At 39.1% G+C, this 23039-nt stretch overlaps 1 protein-coding gene across 2 annotated transcripts; it reads right to left on the bottom strand.

The window, feature by feature from the left end:
* Window positions 1–3751: 3751 nt before the first annotated feature.
* Window positions 3752–21623, bottom strand: slc6a13 (solute carrier family 6 member 13). Of its 2 annotated transcripts, XM_054619232.1 has the most exons (16): window positions 17959–18176; window positions 17770–17836; window positions 14909–15109; window positions 14258–14392; window positions 13209–13349; window positions 12267–12348; window positions 11895–12027; window positions 11306–11440; window positions 8874–8977; window positions 8548–8672; window positions 7999–8111; window positions 7558–7695; window positions 6783–6885; window positions 6366–6466; window positions 5976–6146; window positions 3752–5075 (listed from the first exon to the last, which is right to left on the bottom strand). In XM_054619232.1, exons 3-16 carry the CDS (start codon window positions 15093–15095, stop codon window positions 4911–4913), a joined length of 1833 nt encoding a protein of 610 aa, XP_054475207.1. In that variant the 5' UTR covers window positions 15096–15109; window positions 17770–17836; window positions 17959–18176; the 3' UTR covers window positions 3752–4910. The 2 variants fall into 2 exon arrangements, with proteins under 2 accessions (XP_054475207.1, XP_054475206.1); XM_054619231.1 differs by lacking the exons at window positions 17770–17836; window positions 17959–18176 and adding an exon at window positions 21452–21623.
* Window positions 21624–23039: the final 1416 nt, after the last annotated feature.

The raw sequence follows: 23039 nt of genomic DNA, 5'->3' as shown, positions 1-23039 counted from the left end.
ATAGTATGTGTATTTATTGTCTGTGTAGTTGTATAGTATGTGTATTTATTGTCTGTGTAGTTTAATATATGATTAATTTATTCTGTGTAGTTGTATAGTATGTGTATTTATTGTCTGTGTAGTTGTATAGTATGTGTGGAGGAAAATTTATTGTCTGAAATGTAAGTTGTATAATATGTGTATTTATTGTCTGTGTATTAAACAGTAATGGCATGCATTGTCTGTGTAGTTGTATGTAATTATACAATGAATGTGTGTTGGTGCCACCTTTTATTTCCCCATGGGGATCAATAAAGGAATCTAATAATAATGTTATATGAAGCTGGTTGATCTGTAGCTAATTCTAGCTACTTTGTATACTGTTGGGCAGTTTAATCATATCGATTAATCATATTCCATAAACAAGTATTATGTTTTGGATGAAAATTCATAATCTGCACCAAAAACTAGCAACTGAAGGAGACAGTTGTGCCATTTAGTATGTGTTAATAAATTACACTGCAACCGTCCAAAAGAAACATTACTGTTTAATGTCCAACATTTATAAACATGTACAAACACGCATACAAATTTCAAATGAAAGTATTTTTTATTCAGCCATAAAAAACATTTTTAGCATAAAAAAGTTAAAGTTGTAATAGTATTCCCTATCAGCAATAAAAGGACCATATACACATTCAGACGTCTAAAGAAACCCATGCTGAGGTTCATTATTATACATCAGAAAGAGAGATCAACCAGCCGGCCCTGCTCATATTATCTAAATGGCACAACTGTCTCCTTCAGGCACTTTACATTTTAATTCCATACAATACAAGGCATTAGAGATAAGGCAAAAACACACTAAATTAAAATCATGTCAATAATCAGAACACAGATAAAAAGCATGTGACATGCAACTCTCAAACTAACATGCCAGACGATGAAAAAGATCAACAAAAATAGAAGCATAAAAAATACAAATAAAAAAAGTAAATAAATAATATTAAGAGAGAAATAAAAAGGTGGCACCAAGACACACATTCTGATTGTATAATTACATACAAATATCACAAGCAATGCATGCCATTACTATTTAATGGCCTTTTTGGATGTATGTGAAGCTAGGCCTGTTACTCTTACATTTCAGAGGAAATATTGTGTTTTCCTCCACTACATTTATCCGTCAGCTGCTGTAGTTACTAGGTTTTGGTGCAGATTATGATTTTTCATCCAAAACATAATACTTGTTAATGGAATATGATTAATCGATATGATTAAACTGCCCAACAGTATACAAAGTAGCTAGAATTAGCTACAGATCAACCAGCTTCATATAACATTACAATGCTTCTTACATGTTTATGCAGCAGCATATTAATCCAATAATAAAAAATGAGATGATATAACACTGACAGTGGCCATTCTTTTGCAAAATGAGTACTATTGCGCTTGATAGTTTAAATACGGCTGTTGATAGCGGTACTTCTGTACTTTAAGGAAATAATGTGGACTCTTATTTGATGTGGAGTATTCTTACACTGTGGCATTGTTTATTTCACGTAAGTAAATCATTACCTATTCATTTCATAACTGATAATCAAAATTCAGACATTAGTTTGACATACTAGGATTTAATGAATATTGAATAGTGAAAATTCAAACTCTGACTGAATCTTTTTTTGCGATAAATTAAAGAAATAATCCCCTTTCTAAACATGCATTCAGTTGCCAGTATACTTGGCACACTTAGATGTATTTATCTCTAGGTTTATAATAAGGAGGACATGTTTGAAGAGAATAGATCCATTAAAGTAATGTGGATATTATGTGTGAGATTGTGCAGATATGGTAAAGAGGAACATCTATTCCCCGAGGCTGCAGAGTGACACTGCCTCTGCAGAGTGGCACCTCTCTATTGTGCCATAACAGTAAACAGGTTCCTGATTCTCCTTTTGTCTTGGCTCAGATTTCTGTGCTATTTTCACACCGTAGTTTTCAAAGAGTGTTAATCATTATTTTTCTTTGTAATCTAAAAGCAATTCAGTCTGTTAACGGTCCTCAACTTGAAGGAGCTGCTCATTTGACAAGAAGCATCCCACACGTTGCTTTTTGTTTTTCTCGGCTGATGGAGTTCTGTGTTGTCTTGCTGAAGAAACAGCTCTCGTCCTCGGGGAGCGTCTTCCACACAGACTTCCACACCTCCTTAAGTCCTTTTCAATTGTGATGAAAGGGGAAACAACAGCACGGAGAGCAGCAACAAAAGAGTAGCAACACTTGTGATACCATAGAGGGGAAGTGGAGTTACTTTCAGATTAGGTGGCTGCCATAAATGAAGTAATGTTTAATGTTGCATCATTTGTGTATAATGTTGCAACATTTCCTTAAGCCATACCGTTTCCCCAGCATCACTGACTATAAATAACATCTTGTACAAGCCATTCATATTTTTGTGTCTGGGTAATCACTTATCACTAAAGAAAGAACGTTGTTATCTCTTGACTCTTTCTCGCTCTGCAGGTTTCCATGAATCGTTGTGGTACCTGGACCGTAGTCGTGCCTCCTGCTGTGAGCCGACTGACACCCACTGCTACTTCCATTATTATTATTAATCACATTACTATCCCTATTTTCATAACTATAATTCTACTGTAATAATTGCTGCTGTTATTATAAGTAGTCTTATTATATGAATCATTTATGTCATATACATTGAATGTGTTGTATCTCTGCTATGCTGTTCATTCTGTACACATGACATCTATTGCATTCTGTCCATCCTGGGAGAAGGATTCCTCCTCTGTAGGTTTCTTCCTTTTTTCTCCCTGTTAAAGGGTTTTTTTAGGGGAGTTTTTCCTGTGAATGTGAGGGTCTACGGTTCAGAGGATGTCACATGTGCACAGATTGTAAAGCCCTCTGAGGCAAATTTGTAATTTGTGATTCTGGGCTATACAAAATAAACTGAATTGAATTGAATTGAATTGACCACAAGTTGATTATCTTGTGATCTCAAAATATTAAAGCTTGTTTAATTGAGATGAATTAACTTGTGATCTTGAGATAACGGCATCATAAAAATAACTGCTAACATGGCCGTTTTCAGCTTCTGTAGGAATGACCCAACAGTCTGTTGATTTAAAGATTTAAAGGGGACAGGGGAATGAATTATCCAGCATATATAAGTAAACCCTATGGATTTTAATATTTAAAAACAAAAAAAATAAACTCTATGCATTCTACGGGTCGAAAAAGTATACGAAATTGAAACTGGAATTGAAGTGACATATGTCTAATTTTATTTATAACTAGTGTAATGGACCTTGAAGGATTACACCAATAGGATTCACACAATACTTTTCTGTGAAACCGCATGGCGAATATATTAAAGCTGAATAATAGGTGGCATTTTGTGAGTCAAATGTTGACAGAGATTAATTAATAGGGTAAATCATAACTCATAATTTTCTAATGATAAAGCAATACAAAAGCAATACAAGAAATATATAGTATGTTTTTGGATTGGTAGAGTCTAGACATATATTACAATGTTATTGTCTATATTACAGTTACACATATTTTAGGAAGATCACTGACTATGTTAAAATGTAATTATGGAACATTCATTTCAATAACATTCATTTCAATAACACTTGCCATATATTAAAATACTTGTTTTCAAAGGGAATTTAGGCTCAAAGAAACAGACTAGTACGTGTTAATAAATTACACTGCAACTGTCCAAAAGAAAGAAAAAAGTATTTTACCTTTTTTACATTACTGTTTAATGTCCAACATTTATAAACATGTACAAACACGCATACAAATTTCAAATGAAAGTATTTTTTATTGAGCCATAAAAAACATTTTTTAGCATAAAAAAGTTAAAGTTGTAATAGTATTCCCTATCAGCAATAAAAGGACCATATACACATTCAGACGTCTAAAGAAACCCATGCTGAGGTTCATTATTATACATCAGAAAGAGAGATCAACCAGCCGGCCCTGCTCATATTATCTAAATGGCACAACTGTCTCCTTCAGGCACTTTACATTTTAATTCCATACAATACAAGGCATTAGAGATAAGGCAAAAACACACTAAATTAAAATCATGTCAATAATCAGAACACAGATAAAAAGCATGTGACATGCAACTCTGCAATGTTCAGCAAAGGAAATAAAACAGTGAATAAATGAGCATTATAACATTAATCTGGAAAAAAAAACAAAAAAAACAAGAAGAGCAAAGCTTCATTGAGTTGAGGTCAGTTTAGCTAAATATACATTTAAAATCAATTATTGAGTTGTGAAGCATCGGTTATTAGTATGATTTGTAGATTTGTAGTATCGAAAATCTTACATCCTGAGATGATAACTTGGACCGATTGATGGAATTACGCTGGTACTCTGTATACAGTATAGAAGTGCAATTAAACACATAGCTTGTATTTCATGTGAAACCTCTTGTGCTCCGTCCGCAGCAGATAGCTGTTAGAATCAATAAAGTAACTGGAATGTCATGTCAAATTAACTGAACATCAGAGATGTCCATAAGAGAAGAAAAAAAACAACCAAATGCTTCCTTAGAAAGCAGACACGATCAAAATTAAAATTCTTAGCCACTGTGTTACAACAATGGCCACGTTCTTTTTTTCAAGTGTATGTGTGACTCTGCCACTGGCGAACGAGATGGTAACCAACTGATGTAACTCTCTAAGTAACAATCCTGATGCCGTCATACTGAAGGCAGTGTTCTTAAGAGAAAGCTCAGAAAGCAGCAGTTACAGGTCGGGTGACTCCTTAAAGTCTGCACCGTGCCCGTTTAACACCACCTTGTCCGGTGAGGTATTTCAGAGAGAGAGTTGGGATGGGGCCGGAGAGGCTGAGGAGTGACCTTTGACCCCGAGGCTCTGTTTCCAACCCTCAAGTCTCTAGCAGTGAGACTCCTTTTCTTCGACGGGGAAGTAGCCTTCCTTAGTGGGAGATGACTTCTGATGGAGGCTGTCTCCGTCGGCTGCAAAGACGGCCAGCAGCCTCTCCTGTTCCTGCTTCGTCTTCGGTAACTCGGTGGAAGGCGTGGTCAAGAGGACGAGGCGCTGTGAACGAAACGTGTATTCAATGGAGGAGAACTCGCTACAGTATGTCTGTGATACATCGTTTGAGAGATTGATGACTGTTTAAAAAGGAACCAAAATCAGGGATCTAATCAAGACTGTAATCTGTGACATAAGAGGTTATTCAAGATCAGTAATGCAACACATGGCAGCAGAAAAACACTTAAAACGTGTGGTCATTTCAGAAATGCCTTACCCGCAGACCACAATGATGTCTCTTATGATTCAGTTTTTTTAAAGAATTTAAGATAACTGCAATATTGACTGGCAGAACTTCAACGACTTGTCAGAATACTACATTTATTTTTTCAGCCCTTTGGAGCAGTGCAACTTGCTCTGAACACAATATTGACACAGTCAGCCCTTATAAAGTTCTTATTGTGTGCTAGCAAACAGTTTTAGTTTCCGTCCAACTATTTTTGGTCTCCACCTACTCCTGAGGGAAATATCTGGCTCTTTAGCTGCTCAATGCTGCACTGTGTTCAGATGGTTGTGAACTTTATCTGCCATTTGTCGCTGGGCAAGTTGTGTACGGTGGGTTTATCAGAGCTGTGAAATCTGCTACCTGCTGGACTGGAAGAAACGTCAATGAGCGCGATGAGACTGAATCTAATAGTAGAGTTACGAAACCAAATCAATGAGCTGAAATAAGCCTTACATTTGTTATTAAGAGCGACCTCTTTCACATACACATAATCATGTGATCCAGTGCTAACACAAACATATTGTTGAGAGCAGCTTTAACACAATTCATTTCCCAAGTTTCTGGAATCATGTGGACTGCCTTTTTTATTTTTTTGCGCTTCATCCTTCTGAAGCGACAGAGACATAGCCAGTCATTCATTAGCCCCCATAAAGGAGAGTTTTTAAAGGTGGAATTACCTCTTTCAATGTTCCCGGGGTGTAGTACAGTTTCACTGCTATCCAGACAGGAATACACAGCATGGAGGACAGGGCCAGGATCCAGCCTATCCCATTGCCCCACCACGGGTATACGTATTCATTGTTGTACTTGAGAGGGGAGTACTTGATCAAGGCAAACGCAAAGGTTCCCTAAAAACAAACACACAGATATTTAATTATTCTGTATAGATGGATGTTGCCTCTACGACAGACCTGATATTTGAAAAATTGGAGAAAAAAAAGTCAGAAGCTGATAACCTTAACTTTATTAACCTCATTGTATTTTCACTGCTGGCCAGCAGAGGGTGCTCTTGTTTCAGGAGAGTATAGTGTGAAAGCATGCATATTGAAAATGAATGTGAGACCCACCATGCATGTTGCAGGGGTGAAGTAAAGCCAGCAGTATTTCATGACAGGGCTGGGGCGATAGCCAATCATGTCCTCTATGTTGTCATAGAAACGGTCGGCACCTGTAATCAGGGAGAGATGAGGGAAAATGTATTTCAATATCGAACAATGACACAAATCTGTCAGAAACACACAAATAAAAGCCATGATTTACAGACTGATACGATTTCTAATAAATGTTTTATTATTTCCTTAATAAACCAACTGAGTGAAATAACACTGGAAACGCTCTTTGGCTGGAATGTGTTAATTCTTAGTGATTGGCTGAATGTAGAGGGCAGTGTGCACGGGGATGAATAGTGCCTTGTGAGACCAAAGCCTTTGTCTCTTAAATTCCCCCCTTTATGCCTTCCCAAACAGCCTGACTAACACACTCACCATAAATCCAAGCGATGCAAACAGTCTCGAAAACAGCCACGAAGAGCAGGCACATCCCACTGGCTGCGTAGTAGTCAAAGAGCTGGAAGATGTACATGCCGCCCTGTGGAGACAGACATGGCTTTAGAACCCTGTAGCTAGCAAAAGAAAACATACAAGCTGTCAAACTATAAAGGGAAAAAACTCAGATTAGACACCAATCAATTTTGTACTTGAAGATAATTCTGTCTGTGAGTATAACACAGTAATATTTTGTTAAGAGGACCAGATTCAAACAACACAAAAAGAAAGACTTTAAAGATTTAAAGGGGACAGGGTGTGAATTATCCAGCATATATAAGTAAACCCTATGGATTTTAATATTTAAAAACAAAAAAAATTAACTCTATGCATTCTACGGGCCTGCATAGGAACAAGGAACTGATGTTTACGTTGACTGAAGGCTGTAAACAAGAAGCTGTAGTAGGTTGAAGTTTCACTTTAACATTAGTTTGGTGTGATTCAAATATCAAAAGACAAGAAAGTCTTCACTTAGACTTGAAACACAAAAGGATTTTAAAAAGCTACCAGTGCAAGCCACCTTATCATTCTCTTTATATTCCTACAGCTGATTGTTTGGTGTTGGTAATACGAGGTCAAAATGATGTTGAAATAGGAGTGAACAGGTTTTGCACATTAACCAGAGGTGTAGTTACCCTCCTTTGGGCAAGATTAAATGCATATTCTGTAATCTTGTTCTGTAAAAACAGTATGAAGTGAGTTCACTGAGACCAACCTCCGTCAGCATGATGAGCCCCAACAGGAAGGACACCACAGCCACTCCCAGGATGAAGAGCTCCCTGCGGTTTTTGCGCCGGAAGGTGGAGGGATACATGTCCACCATGGCTGTCACCAGGCTCTCCACACACACAAACTGATCAGAGAAAAAAATATGTATATAATCACATTTGTTTATACGAGTGTATGAATTGGTAAGTTTGTGCATGTGAGTGTATGTGTGCTGCTGGGCGATCCAAAAAACTACCGAGCAAACAAAGCACATTAAGCGGATCTTTGCACGTATACACTTGACAAATAATCCATGGTGCTATTCTGTGTGTGTGTGATGAAAATCTGTTATCTTTGTTCTGTGTGTGTGTGTGTGTGTGTGTGTGTGTGTGTGTGTGTGTGTGTGTGTGTGTGTGTGTGTGTGTGTGTGTGTGTGTGTGTGTCTCACTTGACTGTCCAGTCCCAGAAAGACGATCATGATGAAGAAGCAGCAGGCCCACAGAGGAGAGAAAGGCATCATGGACACCGCACGAGGATAGGCTATGAAGGCCAAACCTGGACCTGAGTCGGACGGAATATACATTTTCTCATCAAAGTCGCCCTTATTGGTCACCATAGCTTTTGTCTCTGTATGCTCAGTATAATCTATAAGTGAAAGATTAATGTCGATGTTCTAATGACTGAAGGGAAAGGAATGTATCAATAATAGGCATTGACACAATCAGGTACAGTACCAGTCAAAAGTTTGGACACACCTTCTCATTCAATGGTTTTTCTTTATTTTTATTTTTTTCTACATTGTAGATTAATATTGAAGACATCCAAACTATGAAGGAACACATATGGAATTCTGTGGTAAACAAACAAATGCTCAACAAACCAGAATATGTTTTATATTTTAGATTCTTCAAAGTAGTTGAATGAGAAGGTGTGTCCAAACATTTGACTGGTACTGTACATATATAAAGTAAGTAAAAACAGTAGAAGATAAACCAACCAGATTCAGCCACCTCTGAGATGGGCACGTTCTGCTCGTAGGACATAAAGCCCAGGATGGAGAAGATGGCAAATCCTGCAATAAAACTGGTTCCACTGTTCAGGAAACAAAGTGACAGGCAATCCCTGGAGATAACACAGAGAGGGGAACGTAAAGATTAGGAACTGTGTGTGTTCAGAAACACAACATTGTCTGTACCTGTGATTTGATTCCGGTTATACAAAGATACAACAGTCAACAATGATGGTAGTTTGAGGTTCATTGAAGACGGTTTAAAAAGTAGTTTTGTGCAGTTGATCCAAGTGCATCATCATGTCCGTCCTCACCTGTAGCAGTTGTTGTTGTATTTGTTGTAGCTCCCCAGGGCGGTGAGGCAACCCAGGCAGATGGCATAGGAGAAGAAGATCTGAGTTCCGGCATCCATCCATACCTTAGGACAGAATAGGAGAAAGGTGAACAAACAGGGAAGATACATTTAAAAAAAGGGACAAAATAATTTTGTGTTGATTTTGAAGTCCCTTTTCGCAAAGTGGATTATATCGGCTGATGAATAAAAATAAACTGTACTGTGCTGATTGCTGAAAGTACAAGAGCCAACTTTGAAAATATGTTTTTTTTTTCTTTTGAAACATTGTACATGTATTCATAGAGTCTGGATTCAACCCAGATATTCACTGTTATACCAGTTTCCTTTATAACTGAGCTCCCAGGGTTTTTCAGAGCTTTATCAGCTGTCACATGAAGAATAATCACAGTCTGGAGATCAAACAGAACCGTTGGCTCATCATGAAAAAACACAAAGTATAACCAGCATTGCATATTTTCTATATCAATATAATCTGCATATTTACAACTAATTGATACCAATACAAAGTGATGCATGGCAAACACTCCCAGAAAACTTGGGTCACTCTGCAGTGTGGACAAATATTTGAAACCCATACACATGGGAAAGAACTGCGTCTGCTGTTTGTTAAAATTGCACTGATGTATTCTACCATTCTGCACTTTGACAAGGAGCATTTCATTTGCAATATAAAAAGGTATTAAGCACCAAAATATTACTATATCAAATGTCTGAGCCTGCCCTTCTCACACAGCCTCCCATGCACCCATCATAATGAAAGAGTTATCTCCACTTACACCATCTGATCTCTTTTAAAATGCAATCCAACACCCAATGCATCTATTAAATCCCCCAAACTCCCCCATTCAACTCCTCCATCCTGACATCACGAAATCAGCAAAGCCTATTAATGCACCCCCGTCTCTCCAAGGCATAAAGTGCAGCACTTTTCCACCCTCTCTTCGAACACTCACTCGCACTTCAACATTCAAATGAGGTTTGTCTTTATGCTTGCAATTCTGCTAAAGTGCTTCCAGGGCACTGGAGCATGTTTTAGATAGCTGTCAGCCAGCGCTGAAGATCTGATTGAGTGGGGATCAAACCAACAACACAAGCTCCGGACACGACATTACACAAAGGCAGGTATTCCCAAGGCACTGAGTCCACCAGACCAGCTTGTCTTGTTCTGCACACACTGGGCTCGTATTCATCCCCAGAGCCCTGAGAGGGATTTAAGAGGGACCCTCTTTTAGATTTTCACACTGGTTGCAATCTAACGGGAAGGATAGAAGACATTGTAGAGTCACTGCACCATTGCCAATCCACCGTCTTTCCTTCAGCAGTGAATAAGTCCTTGAAATTCTGCTAGAACCATTATTAAATGACACTTTCCCCACTTTTTCTTTTATTATAAAGCATTTCTAGGCGTTATATAGATAGTGTAAAAGTATCTAAATGCTCAATCCATGGGGAAATACACAGCCAGAAAAAAAAAAAAAAAAAAAAAAAATCTATAAATGACCCTTGAACCTCTATAGAGTTTTTCACACTTTTAAACGTAAACACTGCAAATGTGGCTCAGTTTGTTTTCGGGTTGCAGTGTATGTGAATGACAACAGCCAACGGGAAGTAAACAAGTGGTCGCCTGGTAACGCAATTCATTGAAATGCGCATTAAATGGAGCGGGAGTTTTGGAAAACAGTTTTTTTAAACACTGAAGCCTGTAAACATGTCCTTGTAGAAACCCTAAATACAAATACCAACCTGGAAATGAGCACAACATGTCTCCTTTAAAAGCAAGCTATGTTTAGGTTCAGTGCAAAAGCAGGAAGTAATGTGACGTTATTGCCACAGACGGTCATCCGATTGGATGGACGCAAAATGTGTTTGACATCAAAGAAGACAGGATTTGCATCCAACCTATTTATTGTCAGTGTAGCCTTTCTGAGCAATCACAACCAGACGAGATGTAAACAAACTTACAAGCAAAGAAATACCAGCTCAAATGCTGTGAAATATATTGAAAATGAAAAGCTTTCAATGCCTAAACTGCCAAACTTGTGCACAACCAATCACAATCATTCACATTTATAGCAACATCCTCCACTTGGACCTGATTTAAAACAGCAACTTTTAGGTCACTTCTCAGCCTCCGTATCTCAACCATCCTGTTACCATTGTTTTGCTAGGCGAGCAGGGGGAGTATTATAACATCAGTGTGTGTCTAATTAATCCGTAGGGCTGGGTATCCCAGGTAACACTGTACCAGTTTTAATATTAATGAAAAAAATTACAATTTGAACATGCTGGTAGACATGACTTCTTGGTTCTTTTACAGTTGTATCTGCATGTGTACGTGTTTTTGTTTCTGTGAATGTTGAATGTCTGAAATCAAGTGCATTCGCAGCGTACCTGTGGGTCAGACAGCCGTTGCAGGTCGGGGTAGAGGTAGAAGTGGATTCCAGTGGAGGCTCCTGGCAGGGTGACCCCTCGGATCAGCAGCACCACCAGCATAGCGTAAGGGAAGGTGGCTGTGAAGTAAACCACCTGCAGGGGAATAACAGCGATTCTTAAATCAGACATGCATTTACAAGACTTGTAACAATGAGACATTCTTACTTCTACAATAGAGTGTTTAGGCTCAAATGTGAAATGTTATAATGTGTTAAAATCGGTGAAAATGTCTCAAAGTGTTCTGCACAACACGTTTGGTTGTCTAGAGTTTTGAGGTTTAGTAGGTGGGAGTCTATGTTCTTTATCACTTTTTTTGCACTAGCTGCCCAGTTCATGCAAGTTCTATTCCTTCTGCTACTGTAAACAATGCAACGATTCCTGTAGGTGTTAGGAAAGACATAACCACACAGCAAGCGCATATCGAATGAAATCTGAGCAAAAAAAAGGTGTTTTTAATAAGGAATGCTGCAGAGAACTATCTTCCAATACTCTCTTTTTCTACTGTTTAGTGAATATGTGTCTGTCGTGAGATGGGGAGAGTTTTCACCTTGCCAGTAGACTTGACTCCCTTCCAAATGCAGAAGTAGCAAATGACCCACGCCACAGCTAGACAGATAACCAGGTCCCCATTCAGAGTTCCGATGTGATGAATACCTGAGGAAATTCTCAGTACTCTTCGCCTGGGGGAAGACACACAAATAAGACAAAAGCTATTATTGGAAGCTATTAAAAATTCAAAAGGGCTTGTTGAGAAACTACAAAAGGTCCAGAACGAGTAGTAAAAGTTGTATCCGGTCTAACAATCAAACATTTTTTTTTTAAACAGGATGGAAAACAAGATTCAAGTTGGAAATTTGTTGAGCTTGTTGGCACCTATGAGGCCATTTGAGGACATGGGCCAAACAAAAAAGGCACTTACTCCCAGAACTCAATGACAGGAGAGGTGGTGTTCTCATGGTGATTGATGGAGCTATTCCCCCGCTGAAATGCCATACAAGAATCTTGAATGAAAGAAAACACAGAAGGACATTCAATCCTGTGAAGAAATCCAAGCTTTCTCTGAGGTTTCCAAGTTACACACAGGCAAGTGAAACAATGCCACCACTGAGGCGGAGAAGAGAAATGGTGCAGGAGCCTTCACTCTGTAAGATAAAATGCGTCTAGAAATGAATGAAATGTTGAAGGGAAACACCGGAAAAAATAAATATTTAGAATTGTTTTAAAATAAACAAGCCTAAAAGTCTACAGCCATGCTAGTTGTTCAATGCAAACACGCTGATGTTTAGCGTTGTAACATGTGTAGCATCTTAGTGCTTGGTGTTAACATGCTAACATATGCTAATTAGCACTACACAAAATTCAGCTGGAGTTAATACATTTACCGTATTTTGTCATTAAACAGTAAAGTATTAAATTAAAAATTAAATATTTTACTTTATGATAGTGACAGAGGAAAAAACAGGCAATAACCAAAGTTATTACGATTCATTCTGAGGTGGAATTAAATGTCTAATTATTGTCGGGACATGTCACTCAAATTCCAAAATGTGAACTTCATAATAGCGCAATAGGATAAGACAAGGCATCACCAAAGTCACAAGGGTTCATCCTCTGTGGACCGTGAATGTCTGTTTACAATATTATTGCAATTCATCAAATAGTTGAGATATTTAATTCCAGCCAAATATGTTGGACAAATTCCTGTTGATGGCTAAAAATGTGGCTAAAATGTTTTATTCATATCTCCATAAGCATGACATGATGGAGGCCTGGCTACACCTGATTAATGATCACACACAGAGTATATAGATGTCTAGAAAAAGAACACATTTTGTTTCTGGCATATGGTTCTGTGGCTCACCTGTGTTCCAGGTGTTGTTGCAGGAGGCCCAGGGCAGATCCCAGGTGAAGGAGTTGGACAGATAGAAGATGGCCCAGGCTAACACAACGATGTAGTAGATGTTAAGCAGGCCTGCAATCACCTGGGTGGCATAACCCACTCCTGGAACAGAAAAACATCAAGTTTATGAATGAACTATGAATTGTTTTGGGGGAAAACAAGGCACATTTAAAACAATTTAAATTAGCCAACCTGGACTCACTGTGAGACACTACAGATTCAAATGAATCAGCAATGTACTGGTGGCTTAACTTGAACTAAATTACTATAGTTTATCTCACAGACTTGGAATCAGTGACAAGAGCTCCCTGACAGATCCATCTACTATTAACAGAGGCACAGTTTAACCTTGGAAACAGTTTGATAACACCCATCCTCAGGTCACCGCTGCTGAGTTTTCAAACAACTGCATCAGAGTACAGTAAATAACATGCAGCTTTAACTGTACCAGGCACCATTTTTTGGTAAAACTCTTGTTCCAACACACGATTGCACGCCTGACTCAATTCTTCATGGGCTGTCATCCTGTGTGAGGTTTTGATTACGGCTGATTTCAGACTTATTTGAAGGCAGAAAAATGTAACATTAGCCTGTGTTGGTTGCTTGCCAGCCATTACAACTGCATTCATCACCATCCCAAATGTGTAGGACATTCACACTGGTTGTTTGACACATAAGTGCAGACACAGACGCACACAAAGTCACACATATACTGTGCAAATGCACGTAAAGCGAACGAAAAGAGGATACATGCAAATAAATGAAGAGAAATTCCCCTGTCATCCCACATTGTTTCACCTATTTCTAACACGTCACTGGTTTGTCCTCATAAATATTTGTATGTATCCCACGAGGAGCGCAAGCAACTCATTGTTTTTCATTGTTTCAGTGACTTTGGGAGCACATGAAACTTAAAGTTCTAGGCTAAAAAGTTGGATCCACCCTTGGTGCTGTAGAGCGTATTTAATTCATACATTAACTTATATTTCTTAAGTGAACAGGAAGATTACCTTCAAACAGGGGGCAGATTTTCCTCCAGCAGGTGACGCCTCCTTCACTGGTGTACTGACCCAGAGACGTCTCCAGGAAGAAGACCGGGATCCCACAAGCAAACAGGAAGATGAGGTATGGGATGAAGAAGGCCCCTGTATAAACATGCAGATTAAAAAGGAACAGTTAACCCATCAATGTGCCCCCCAAGCGATGTACAGTATTAGAGGCCGCTGTAAATTGTTGGAATTTAAAGCATTTTATGGTCATGATACAAAGTCATGCAGATATGAAATTGTCCATCTAGTTGCCAAGTGAATGAAACTATTTGACTTCCTATGTGACATTAAAGATACAAGATTGTATTGTTTACCAGTATTATTCTTTGTCACTGATTTCTCAGACATCAGGTAAACGGAAATGAAAATAATTATTACTGTTCCTATTTTCAGTCGATCAAGGGGATCTCCTTGGAATATATATATTACGTATAAACCTGTGTATTATCTCTTGCGAAATCAAAACCATCTCCTCTCAGAAGCTTCATTGCAAACAAATGCAAATATGGAATTTCTAGCGGCCTTGTGTTTCTGTGGTGGAATAACCCATATGACAAAATGCAAAAAGCTTTAGTGTTGAACAGGCCAGAGATAAGTAATTGAAGCACTCACCTCCTCCGTTCTTATAACAAAGGTAAGGGAAACGCCAGACATTTCCCAGGCCAATGATTTCTCCAGCCACCGACAGAACAAACTCGATCTTGTTGCCCCACTGACCGCGTTCTGTCATCTTCTCCTCTGTACTGGGCACAATGTCCAGGGGCCTGCTGTGCCCATTGGAGGGCTCCACTTTGGACATATTCTCCGTATCCCCTGTGTGACCAAAGGGTAGAGAAAGAAGCAAAAATGACCAAAAAATAAATAAATTCTATCCTAAGAAAATGTTACAGTATATGTATTTTCTCTACCGTTTCCTTGAGTTCAACCTTTCCTTTTTTTCCCCCCATGAAAAACGATTCAGTACGTCTCAAATCATAATATAGCAAATGCAGTATGCCAAAATACCAGGATGTCCTACTGCACCAGGTAGCATTTTTGCAGTCTGCAAGCCAGCATGCCTTTCTGGCTATTCTGATCCACAATCCTCTCAGCAGATATGCGAGGAAGAAATTTCAATGTGAAAAGTTCGGACAAAGTACATGTATGTCACAGTTTGTACTTAGTACAAGCAGCAACAGTGTGTACTAAAAATATAAGAGATAAGATAAGGTAAGAAATAAGGAAATTTGCAGGCTTACAGCAGCATAGGGTAAAGTGCACACAAGAGACATAGTAGAAGAAAGACAAGATAAAAATACAAAATGAAAATAGTATTATAAATAAGCAATAAAAAAACAGTAGAAAATCAACAACAACTGAAATATTACATTTACAGACAGAAAAAACTATTTTAACTATTATTGCAATAAAGAATAAGTATGCAATTTGGTACGCAGGATGGTCTTCTTTTTGTCAGCGTGCTGGCTCCCGGCTCTGCTCATCGTATTCCCCTCTCTGCAATCAGCTCATCAAGAGCATCTGCTTCTCATCCGTGCATCTGCTTCTGATCCGTACATTGTCTCTACATCCGTGGTAAACTGGATATACATGCAGTGTTGTTTATTCTTAGCATTTGTCTTATCGGGTTTTTCTCGTTCTCTAACTTGTTTTTTTTTCTGCCTCTGGCTCGCTACGCCTGCTCTCCACACGTCCCCTCATTATCTGCTTCATCTCTGCAGTCTCCATTTTCCCCTGTGGACCCTGGATTCCCATTCTCAGCAGCCATTACTCTCATATTCTCACACTTCTGGCAATAAAATACCTTTTTTTCCCCCCACCACCACACTGTCTGTGTCGAGCATTATGATCCGGCGTGTGTTCAAAACCCCAAATCGCATCATCAAGAATCAGTCAAAACTCATTTGCTCTGAATCACTAATTAAACTGACAGTCAACAAATACTTTTACTGAATTACCTCACTGCTTTTTTCAGTCAAAAAAAGTCTAGTCAAACAAATCAGGAAGAAAATGGGTTATAAAAACAAGTCTCTGTGTCATGTGTTTATGTTTCTAGACTTTAACATCTGAAATGATTTAAATAAGCACAATTTGCTCAGTAGGACCTATAATTACATCCATAAAGAGGGACAGTTAATTCCAAATTCATGCATACTCTCAAAACCAAACATATTACTCCAGTGCTTAATTCCCCTCACTGGCTCCCAGTGCAAAACAGAACCAACATAAAATGCCTCAGTAGTCCTTAAGGGACTTAACAGTTTGCTTTAATTGGACCAAGTGTAAAGGGGGATCTTAGGAAGATTAAGTGTGCTTGGAGAGAGAAGAAGGAATTACAGGACCTTGGCTAGTACTCAAGGATACCTCCCCACTGTGTATGTGATGAGCCAAATATGCCAGTTTTTGCTCATCTGAGCTACTACAAAATGCATCGCACTACTCTTCCTGTGTTGGATGAGGTCAGTAATGGCTTGATGTTACGTCACCACGCTAGAAGTTAGCAAAAAAAAAACCTTGGCCCGACCCTGATTAGGGGCCACTGCCGCTGAAAGAATTAGTCTCTGTGGAGGAAACAGACCACTCACTGACTGTGCTCACTCCTGTCAGGTTGCATTAACAGCCTCTCACCAGCGCCTCTGTCACCCTTCTCCCTCTCTCTCCCTCCCTCTCTCTCTCTCTCTCTCTCTCTCTAAAGCACATCACGATCACTGCTGCTGTCCAAATTCAGACAGAGCGGTCATCAGTCTGCAGGACACATGCTCAAACTTATTCAGTTACAAGAATACATGTTGGACATCATTCATTTTGTCTTTCACACATGCACACAAAAACAAACACGTGTGACATGTTGTGTGGCCCCCCCCCCCCGGTCCCACGGGAGTCCTGAAAACAACACACAGGGATGGAAATCACATCTAGACAGAAGTCTTCTGTGAAGCCACCTTAGAGGAATGTGCTCCCCACTGGCAAAAAGGGCAGAGGTGGAGCACAACTGTGACTTTGTGTGCGTGTGTGTGTGTGTGTGTGTGTGTGTGTGTGTGTGTGTGTTGTGCACATAGGGTTTGGGGGGGCTGGACCCGGTTTTTAGGAGCCAAAACCTCCAGCACTGGTGCCAAATTGTGGCCTGAGGTAAAAATAGAGCCCCCCTTGTTTTCAGGAGGTTCTTGGTGGGAATGAAGGCTCGGTGCAACAAAAGGGCCGAGGAGCCCCACCGCTCGGCCCTGGCAGATGAGAACCCTCAGTGGCTTTGCATCCAGATCACAGTTTACCTCACTTTTTCACAGTTTTCTTTGTGGAACGCTGGGAAGCTTGAACACAGACTTTTTTTTTTTGAACACAGTCCTTTTTTTTTTTTTTTTTTTTTTTTTCTAATAGAGCATAGTGATGCTGTAATTAGGGTTTGTACATGCATGCTTATGGAACATGGGAGGAAAAGAGGCACACTGTGAGAAAATATGCAAAATACTGTGAATTACCTCAGAGAGCCATAGTGGAGCTTAATCCAAAGGAGACAGCGCCAACTTCACCTCTCTCTCTGAAAAGCTGTGAGCAAGTGACTGACTGAGCAAGTGACTGACAGACTGACCTATTGAATGATTGCATGAATGAATGAATGAATGAATGAATGAATGAATGCATGAATGAATGCATGCATGCTCACTTACAGGCGATTGAGTCCTCTGTTTTGTCCCTGTAACAGTACTGCGACGATTTTGCACAATGCAGCAAAATCGTCCAATTATATACCAAGCATTCTTTTTCCTTTACCAAACCTGGTGCCTACATTTCCCATAATGCAATTCGGCTGCCGACGATTCAGAAATTCAGCAACGTAGTCAGCGTCGTGACGTCACCCATTCGAATCGCGAACTGCCGTTTTGAGGCCTCGACTACGGCCGCCGCCATCTTGGCTTTTTTTCTCAACCAGGAGTGACAGGAAGTGGGTAGAGCTTAAGCACAACCGAAGGCTGAATTAAGATATATATATATATATATATTTTTAAGATATTTTTTTTTCTAAGGCGACTAAAACGATCATAATTGACTTCCATGAACTGAAAAAAAAAAACTGTGAAAGGGTTCAGGTTGTAAGAAAATACCATGGTAGCGATCTGTCAATCAAAATATAGCCACGCCCCTTTAGCATTCACTGCTTTATCATCTCTTTGACTCTAAATGGACCCATAATTAAGTAAATTAACAACATGCTGTATTAACCCATAAGAAACCATTGTGACACAGATGTCACCAACACTTTAAATATCCTGGAACCAGGTTAAACCAGTTTGAACCAGGTTAAACCAGTTTGAACCGGTTAAACCATCGTCCAATTATATACCAAGAATGCTTGGTATATAATTGGACGATTTTGCTGCATCCAATTTTTATACTACTTTTTAAAAACTGTCCATTGTGCGTCCAACAAGTCCAATGCAAAATCGTCGCAGTACTGTTACAGGGACAAAACAGAGGACTCAATCGCCTGTAAGTGAGCATGCATGCATGCATTCAATCTTTCATTCATTCATTCATGCATGCATTCATTCATTAATTCATGCATGCATTCATGCATTCATTCATGCATGCATTCATTCATGCAATCATTCAATAGGTCAGTCTGTCAGTCACTTGCTATAAAAATTGGATGCAGCAAAATCATCCAATTATATACCAAGCATTCTTTTTCCTTTTCCAAACCTGGTGCCTACTTTTCCCATAATGCAATTCGGCTGCAGACGGTTCAGAAATTCAGCGACTTGCACGCTAACACTATCTCCCTGTAGATACAAGACGTGAACGTAAGTGGTTTAAAGTGGTTTAAACCGGTTCCAGGATATTTAAAGTGTTGGTGACATCTGTGTCATCTTGGATTCTCATGGGTTAAAGAAAATGTAAAAAATAACCAATTGAGAGTGTAAACACATGTTTACAATGTTAATTGAGGTAATAAATCCAGAGAGAAGTAGGGTCATTTTCTCGTAGTCATACAAATATTCAAACTTCATTTTGCAATCAGAGAACGTGACGTCAAAGATCAAGATGTTGCGCTACTGGCTTGCCTTTAGGTTAAACTCTAATGTAAACACTGTACATTTGGGACATTGCTATAAAGGGTAACTACAGTGATTAAGCAGAACACTTCCATAAAGTTGGGGGACTGAAAGGAGAAATATTGGGGGGGAAAATGGTCAAGATAAAAGCAGCAGAGACTAAGCTATCCTGACTTGTGGGTCAAGCTCAATGGATCCTAGATTTCCCATAATGCAACTCAATAAGATCATTTGTAAAACCCTCCACTGCCTCCTACTGTCAACTTCTGTCAAAAAACCCATGCCTCCAGTTTTTATTATGTTCCTGTTGAGCATTTTAAGTCTTGTGGCACCCAGGGATTAAGACACCAAAAAAAATAAAAAAATAAACAGACATCTGGTTGTTTTTACCCGACCCGAGCCGCTTCCTTGCTCTACCAAATAAGATGGTTGAATACTTAACTTTAGGTAGACGAGAGCGTTGAGTGATCTTAGTACAACTGACAGCAAAACCAAAACAAATGAGCTGAAAGGCGCTCAAACACTATGCATAGCGGAAAAAGTTGGGTGATGTGGGTTCATCACTAAGAGCGACCCCTTTTACATAGGAGTCATGTATTTGATTGTTAATATGAGCATTTTTTTTTCTTTTCCTGTTTCTTGTTTAGAATTGATACAAATCAGAAGCCAGTGTGAGTGACCTCAATTGAGATAAGTAGAGTCCACACTCTGATGTTGAGGTAAGAGTGGAAAATCACCAAAGAGTAAACTGATCAGTTAGATATTAGTATGGAACTTAACTTTAATTTGAACATCAATACACGTAGGCACACAAGCCTGAGGATATGAAATAATGGTTCCTCTTCTAAACAGGTGCAGCTATACAGTTCAATAATTGCATAACGCATAACTGATTAGTGGAAGATAGGAGAGATAAAGCTGGTTGGTGCAAAAGAACACAACCACAGCGATACCTAATCTGTGAATAAAAATTACAAATAGTTTTTAACTATGACTACGGCTATTAGTTTTTAATTTCCTTTAATAATGTTTCAAGTGTCACATGTCTCAAATAGATGTATAATCGGATATTTTCAATGGCAAAACAATATCCATGTTTCACATAATAAAGCTCTGTAGAAGACATGTTCTCTGACAGATCATTTATTTCCAGGGTTGGACAAGAAGTACAAGAAAATCCGCCCTAGCATTTTTGGCCGGACTGGCCCACCTCAATCGACCACTTGCCACCCACCTTTGCATTCCCCTATGTGGGCTACACCAACTGTGCCACTACCTAGAGCCGGGTAAGGAGTAAGAGGGACTCAAGGAAGATTTAGAAAGAGGAAACATGATTGATAACTTTCAAAACTGGTAAAATTGTGAACTCCACTGTGATGTTCACGGCTTTCCACAAGGATATGGAGTAGCCAACCAGTGGGAGCAAGTAGCCAGCTATGGTTGTCCCCATACAGGCAGTATGTGACTGATACATGCACATGAATAGGCACGTTTCTCTGTCATCATCATCATCATCATCATCATCATCATCATCATCATCATCATCATCATCATCATCATCATCATCACCACCAGCTGCTGATTAAGTTATGTAGGACTGAGGATGAATTACATTTCAGAAAAGTTACTCTTGTCTTCGAACATATTATGTCCCATTTGATTTCTGCTGCTTACTGATGACAGCATGATCTCAGCATGGAATGATTAAAAAAAATTGCTGAATATAGTAACTTAAGTTGCAAAAGCCAAGTTTTGTTTCCTGGACGTGCAGTCTTTGCACTGGAGCATGTCACTAATGGTCTAATACTGCAGGCCTTTAATTAGCTGGACAAAACCATGAATGGTTTATTTCTCAAAGAAACAAAAAAAAAGAACAGAACTCATTTAAAACAACAGCCTTCACTGAGCTCTGCACGCCAATAAACAACAACAGACAAATGTAAGATGTCCATGGATATGTCCATTATATCTCATAAACAGCAGTACTTTCACTTATTGTCCATCTATTTTAAATGAGTTCTGAAATTTGCAAATTTCCCCGCTTATCTTATGAGTGAAAAAAGAAGAAGATCTAATCACATGATCAACAACCAAAGGCACTACTCACCTTTCATAATGTTGTACAAGAAGAGAGCGGGCCACCAAATACGGGCCTGCTGCCGTTTCAGGTTTCACTATATAACATTCATGGGTGGAGATCTGAAAAAAGTGAAATCTTTGGTGCAGCCTGCAGTGAGATTTCCCCTCTGAGTTGCCCCTCTTTGAAGACCCCCCCCCTTCACCCCCAGCCTCCCTTTATCCAATTCCTTTCAGACACCCCTCACACACACACACACACACACACACACACACACACTCACTCACTCCCCACAGCACACTAGAGGTCTGTGCTGTCTCAGTGTGGTGGACTGATTGCGTAACCTTTTGACACACACATTCTCCCAGGGCCTTTCTGTCCAGAGAGCAACCAGGGAGCATGGGGGAGAGGCTGGTCACACTTGTTTTAGGTCGCTCCCTCAGATTACATATATCACAGGCATGGAAACATGTCTATGCATATGTGCAAATATATCTGAGGTTGGTTTACAAAAGATTTAAGGCAAAAAAAAAGAAAACATTGCTTTTCATGCAGGGGTCAATTATGAAAACAGTCTGTTCTTTCAGACTAGGGAAGAGAAAACATCCCAAATGCACATCTAGATGTTTATTTACCTGCAGATTACTTCTTAATTCACCCCAAAATAGTATTAGATAATGTCTCATTTGCATATCTAACCCAAAAAAATCTAAAACTGTACAAATAATGATTGTCTTTATGTAAGTTATAAACTGGGGAGGTTTCTTGGTGATAATTATGAGTTTAGATGTGTACCCCATTCCCCTGTAGTGTCTTGCAAAACGTATGGATCTTTACATATTTTGATGAAATTATTTTTCTCAAACTCAGAGCCAGAAAATTACACTTCAGTAGCACTTACATTCACCAAACTTTAACGTTTTCATCTATAATCCGAACGCTTTTACAGAGGATTTGTTCATATATCATTCATAGCCTTATAATAATATATATAATCCTAATAATAATAATATTTTAATCCTAAAGACATGGTGATTTTTTGATTGCTGTTGACACTATTTTGTAATTTGTGGAGTGACACGAAGGGATATCCAGAATTTCCTCTGTAAAAAAACGTGACTCTATTATGTTAACAAAATTAAAGAAGATTTTTTTAACTGTCTAATGTTCAGATTTGTGATCTGGACATGTATGCAAATTAGCACATATTTGTTTAGACAACGCCACATTTGCATATTTAAACATAACATTTCAGAAAATAAGTTTCATGGTGACATCTATTAGTCATTTATTTAGCTCTGTGAAATGCATCAATGCATTCACCTGTGAAATGCATCAAACTCAAACACTGTAAATTTAAAATAATGTGTGCACAAGATTTACAATATTTAAATGGTCTTCCCTGCCTGAGTGTAATTAAAACATCTCTCTTGCTTCATGAAGCCCCCTTCTCCAAACACATCCTTAATTCAGCCCCCCGGAAAAGAGTCTTTATTCTCCCCACAGACCCAGTTGCCCATTCAGAACATTTTCCCACCGCAGGGGTCCAGAGTGGCCCGGTTCAAGGCATTTGTTATAAGGTCACGATCCAGAGGGTCTTAATGGAGGTGGGGGTGGG

Source organism: Anoplopoma fimbria, chromosome 19 (assembly GCF_027596085.1).
Source record: "Anoplopoma fimbria isolate UVic2021 breed Golden Eagle Sablefish chromosome 19, Afim_UVic_2022, whole genome shotgun sequence".
NCBI classification, from domain to species: Eukaryota; Metazoa; Chordata; class Actinopteri; order Perciformes; family Anoplopomatidae; genus Anoplopoma; species Anoplopoma fimbria.
Note: the sequence above shows the minus strand (reverse complement) of the source record. Positions and strands in the feature narration are given on the sequence as shown.